The sequence below is a fragment of the Antrostomus carolinensis genome, unplaced genomic scaffold (assembly GCF_000700745.2).
Source record: "Antrostomus carolinensis isolate BGI_N321 unplaced genomic scaffold, ASM70074v2 scaffold16667, whole genome shotgun sequence".
NCBI lineage: Eukaryota > Metazoa > Chordata > Aves > Caprimulgiformes > Caprimulgidae > Antrostomus > Antrostomus carolinensis.
The window spans coordinates 42,132-47,266 of NW_010328204.1; the positions used below are offsets into that span (position 1 = coordinate 42,132).

The 5,135-nt window shown below is 44.8% G+C and overlaps 1 protein-coding gene across 1 annotated transcript; it reads right to left on the bottom strand.

The window, feature by feature from the left end:
- Nucleotides 1–322: 322 nt before the first annotated feature.
- Nucleotides 323–5,127, bottom strand: PAQR3 (progestin and adipoQ receptor family member 3; the record flags this gene model as incomplete). The annotated part of the gene is made up of 5 exons (XM_029086003.1): nt 323–465; nt 787–877; nt 2,361–2,558; nt 3,315–3,470; nt 4,975–5,127. Coding segments are annotated over 5 exons (741 nt in total), but the record flags the coding sequence as incomplete, so codon positions are not given.
- Nucleotides 5,128–5,135: the final 8 nt, after the last annotated feature.

Genomic DNA, 5,135 nt, shown 5'->3' on the forward strand with positions numbered 1-5,135 from the left:
CACTAATGATTGTTTGTGACTATTACAATGGTGAAACAGAGCTGAAAGGGACCTGTCAGACCTCTGTCCAGCCTGTTCTAAAACTCTGCTTGAGGGCACTGGAGCCTCATGCAGTCCAGCAGCCTAGACAGTAGAGTGCCTGCCATCAAGATCAACTACGTTTCCATTTCCAAGCAACAATTCCACCCCTCAGCATTTTCTTTGGGGCAAGCTAACTGGGGAGGTTGCCTGAAATTTGTGACAAGTGAAAACCAGGATTATTTAACCCTAAAGTTGTTAGAATATCCTATTCCCAAGAGTATGCAAACTGCTGTACCTTCACTCACAAGTCAGCACTATACTCAGGACAGGGCTTGCTGTGTCGATACTGCATGATGTACACTGTGGATTGATGCCACCAGTACAGCATCACCACTGCAAGGATATGCCACACTTGGTGACTTGAGCCCAGGTAGTTCAACTGTCCTGTGGGGAAGAAAAAAAAAAGGATGAGTAATTAAGTTGTTAAATTCAGCAATAACCCCTGCAGTGCAATTAGCCATCAGCCTCCTCCAAAGCTCAACTTGCTGGAAGGCAGTGGAAGTTCTTTAACAAACTTGATCAGAAGTTGTCTGCCTACTTTTGAAGGAAATACATGCAACGTTTTACTCTGTATGAGAATATTTCACGTAGAACATAGTCAACCTGTTCTCTCACAGGAAGTTCAGGGCTCACAGCAAGGACTGTAGCACTGTGGGAAGCTTAACTGCAGGAAAAAAAAAACCCACCCAGAAAAGAATTTCCTACCTGGGAAGTATCTTTCTGGAACTTTGGAAATATAGAAGAGAAAAGCTACAGCAGCGATGAAGTACATGACAACTACGCGTGGAGCAAACTCCTGAAAAAGAAAAGGAAGCTCTTTTATTCTCTTAAAAGGTAAAAATAGAAAGAAAAAAAAAAAAGTTCCTAAAGATAAAAAAGAAAAAGGCACGACAAAACTGAATCTGGCTTCGCTGCCTGTGTTATCTATGGACAAAATCCAACAAGGGAGCAAATGCCAAAGTTTGGGAAAATCTGAATAGGAGGAAACTTGTTTCATCATGACCTCTCTGCTTCAATACACCAGCTTCTTGGTGTTTGTGTGCAGCCTGCAGGAGATGTGAAATCTGTCAGCAGAAGGACATATTCCAAGACACTAATTGCACACAGAATGGTCAGAAGAAGTGAGAACGATGACTTCAGTGCAAAATCTCATTGACTGGTTGGGATTGCAGTTGCTCAAACCCAAAGCCACAGGAATACTGTGGTAAATAATGGCTGGATGGTAAATAATCAAGTAACCCATTCATGAGTTGTTGGTTTTTTTCCTTAACAGAAAGTTTTTGTTACCAGAAGCAGAACATTCTTCTGAAGTATGGTAACAAAATGTGTACCATACCTACCATTCTGCTATACCAGGAGAAACTAAATGGTGGAAGATGTAGGGTGTCACCTACTGTTTATCTGATTTTTAGAAGGCCAGGGTTAGGTGCCCTGTCTGAAGATTAGAGATATTAATAAATGTTGCTCTTCCACATGGAACAGCAGCTCTGGTCTGGAGTAAACTGTCACCCCAGGTGACAGTCCTTCAGCAGGGCCAATCTAAGGACATGCACAAGTTACTGCTCCCTGTGAAAAGGGAACGTTTTCTTCACCACAATTTGATCCCTGGGTAACTGGAATGATTTCTGGACTTTTCATATCGGGGCATATTTAACTGTCTTCCGCTGTACTCTGCTGCTTGCTTTTCAGAGCATAATTCTAAGCGGTAAAACAAGTACAGGAAAATAGTTCAGTAACTTCACAGTGATGTTAAATGAGGGTTGTGTGAGAGACAGAGGGCTGAGTAGGCAAATACTGATTTTTGCTGCCAAGCCAGGGAACAGAAGAGGAAGCAAATAATCATCCCATCAGTGTCTTCTGGTTCCCTTCTTGAGCTGCAGAGGCAGAGAGCCCAGAGCACTCGTGCAGCCTGACAGACTGCTTCCCACTCCGCAGCTGACTCAGCTCATCTCTCCTGGGGTGAGCCAGGGTGCGGTTCCCCTACAGAGCCTGCTCTCTCCCTCAGGCAGATACACTCCATCGCACTTGTATCCAGTTTTCCTTCTCATGGTGTGCAGTTTTAAGTCAGTAAAGCAGATTTAATCTACTCAACCTGTTTACTGCTTCTCAGTAAGTTTCCATGTGTTTGCATTTGGATTGTGTTGTCTGAAACAATTCTGTGCTTTGAGAAATTTTAATTCCCACTCCTTCCCCCTCATTTCCTGAAATGTAAGAGGATTGAAAGAAAATGGCAAGTGAAAAGCAAAAGGGAATCTTAATTCCTGAATCTGTTCTTTTACCTGTACAATAGATGCACCAAGGCCACCGTTGAGCCACACCCAGTGGATGGTGGGAATAATTCCATATCCAGACACTGAGCAAAAGATGACGGAGCGCAGTCTGTGCCACTGTTGCGTGAGGTAACTGGGATGAATCTGAGCAAAAAATACTGCCAAGATCATTGCCAGCACAGTGATTAAATATACCTGACGCCAGTACTGAGAGAAAAAAAAGAAACAAAAGCAAGTTTGTGGGTTTTCTCATCACGTGTAAAAGTAAACTTGAAAAAAAAAAAAGAAAGTTTATGTGACTTAATGCAATGATTTATCAATTCTCCTGTCGCTGCCGTGAGCACAAACGATAGGGTTGGAATGAATGGACTTGTGTTTACCAAGGGACAGCGGAGGGAAGGGACTCTTATCGCTAATCTACACCTGGTAGAACATCATTTACTGTAAGCAGTGCCCTCACCAAAACATTTTAAATACACCTCTGCCTCAGCAGACGTGTTCAGCTACCCGATGGCTGTATCCACTGCAGACGTGGATGTCATCTAGGCCTTTGAAGGGAACTAATTTCACTTGTCCTCTATTAGATAAAGACAAAATAAGCTTGTTTCTGCCTCCTGTATAAGCTACCTAGTGGGAAATGATGTCTGAATTAGTTGTGATGGGGATACATCATGAGGATACCTTTGACAAAGGTAGGACCTGTAACATTTACCTGCCTTCATCTAAATTTGAATATTTTCTTGAGGCCTGTGTGATTGACAGCTTGAAAGGCAAAACTCATTTTTCCTATCACTTCAGCAAATCCTGCTGCTGTCAGAAGGAACTGGTTTCTGTTTCCATCCCTGTCTCTCGATTAACATTCTATTTGGACATCCTGCAATGAACCCCCTTCCTAGGGCGTGGAAACCATGACAATGCGACCACAGGAACTAAATGTTACACAAACAAGTGCTTCCAACTTACATTATTACAATAAAAGGCATAAAACACGCCTGACACATAGCAGCCCAGGATCCCAATGGAAATTCCCGCGTAATCTAATGCCATCCATCGTCGGCTGGTCTTCTCGGAGCGGTGACAGCAGAAAAGATGATATCCTACTGAGCAAAGCATACAGACCTATACAAATGTTCAAATAAGGACACATTAATGTTTTAAAAATGAACAGGCAGTAGAGCAAGCTTGAGCTCTGAACTTAAAGCAGGTGACTGACCCGTGACACGTTTTGCAGTGCCACTTGGCGTAGGCAATTAGGATTCCCAGCACTCAGCAAGAGAAACGAACGTAAGCTTCTCTGGCAGATGGAAGAAGGGACAGAAAACTTTGCAAGATGTGATAAGAGCAAGTTGCACAGCTAAGAAAACAGGGCTGTTGAGGGCTAGGCCGTGAGAACAAGCCAGGAGCCAGCAGGCAAGGGAGTGGGGCCACGTCTGCATGAGTACAGTGGGATGATGAATTCTGCTTGGCCAAACTACCACAGGCAGAAACCGAAGCCCAACTCCGCCCTGACTGTCTGGCACCCACGTTGCTTTACCAAGAGAACACACAAGAGATAAAATTCCTGCACAGAGGCCACTTATTTGCTTTTAGGCTGGCATCAAATTTTTTTTCCCCTGAGAAATGTTTGTGTTTCTCTGCAACCCTCAAGAGGAATAAGGAAGAGCACAACAGAGGTGCTTCCCCACTTCTAGCTCTGCAAAGGCATCCTCTACCCTTCAGGGAACACGAACAGCACTCTACACACTTTTTGAGGGACAGTGTGCCAAGAGCTTCAACAGTCAAATGATGACACATTGGGAAATCTGCTGTTCAGAACAGATTTCATCTGATACAGAAGCACTTACTTAGAGCAGGTAAAAAGTTAGAACACAAGCCCTACTGCCATTCCAGACCAGCATCAGGCTCATTTCTAGGTTCTGGTGGGTGACCCTTTCCAGCAGCAACTGAAGCCATCTGGGAACCACATCAGATACTACTGAACCCCAAGGCCCCAGTGAAGCTGTGAAATACGGCCTTGGACAATTTATCATAGAATCTTTGAATGGTTTGGGTTGGAAGGGACCTTTAAAGGCCACCCAGTCCAACCCCCCTGCAGTGAGCAGATCAGGTTGCTCAGAGCCTCGTCCAACCTGACCTTGAATGTTTCCAAGGATGGGGCTTCTACCACCTCTCTGGGCAAACCTGTGCCAGGGTTTTACCATTCTCACCATCAAATATTTGTTCCTTATGTCCAACCCAAATCCACCCTCTTTTAATTTAAAACCATCACCCCTTGTCCTATCGCTACAAGTCCTGTTAAAAGGTCTGTTCCCATTGGTCTTCTAACCCCCTTTAAATATTGAAAGGTCCAATAATGTCTCCCTGGAGCCTTCTCTTCTCCAGGCTGAATAGCCCCAATTCTCTCAGCCTGTCCTCACAGCAGAGCTGTTCCATCCCTCTGATCATTTATAGTTGCTTTTCACAGACTGTTCCCTATGCCAGCTATGCTGTGCTCCCCAGTTTATATATTAAATAGGTCAAAATCAACTTGTCGTTTCCCTTTACAAGCAGAGCCGTTTCAAACGTGCTTTCCCCGCTCTGACCTTAACCCAGGTCACCTCGGCTGGCACCAGCCCTTACTTACCTGGAAGCAGAAGAGACAGACGGAGCAGATGACAAAGTCCTCCCGGGAGGCGCCGGCGGCTGGCAGGACGGCTGTCAGGTCGTAGATACCCAGGGTGAAGAAAAGGAGGAAGCCGAGCAGGTGGCTCCAGATGTTGACGGTCTCGTTGGAGAGGATGAAGA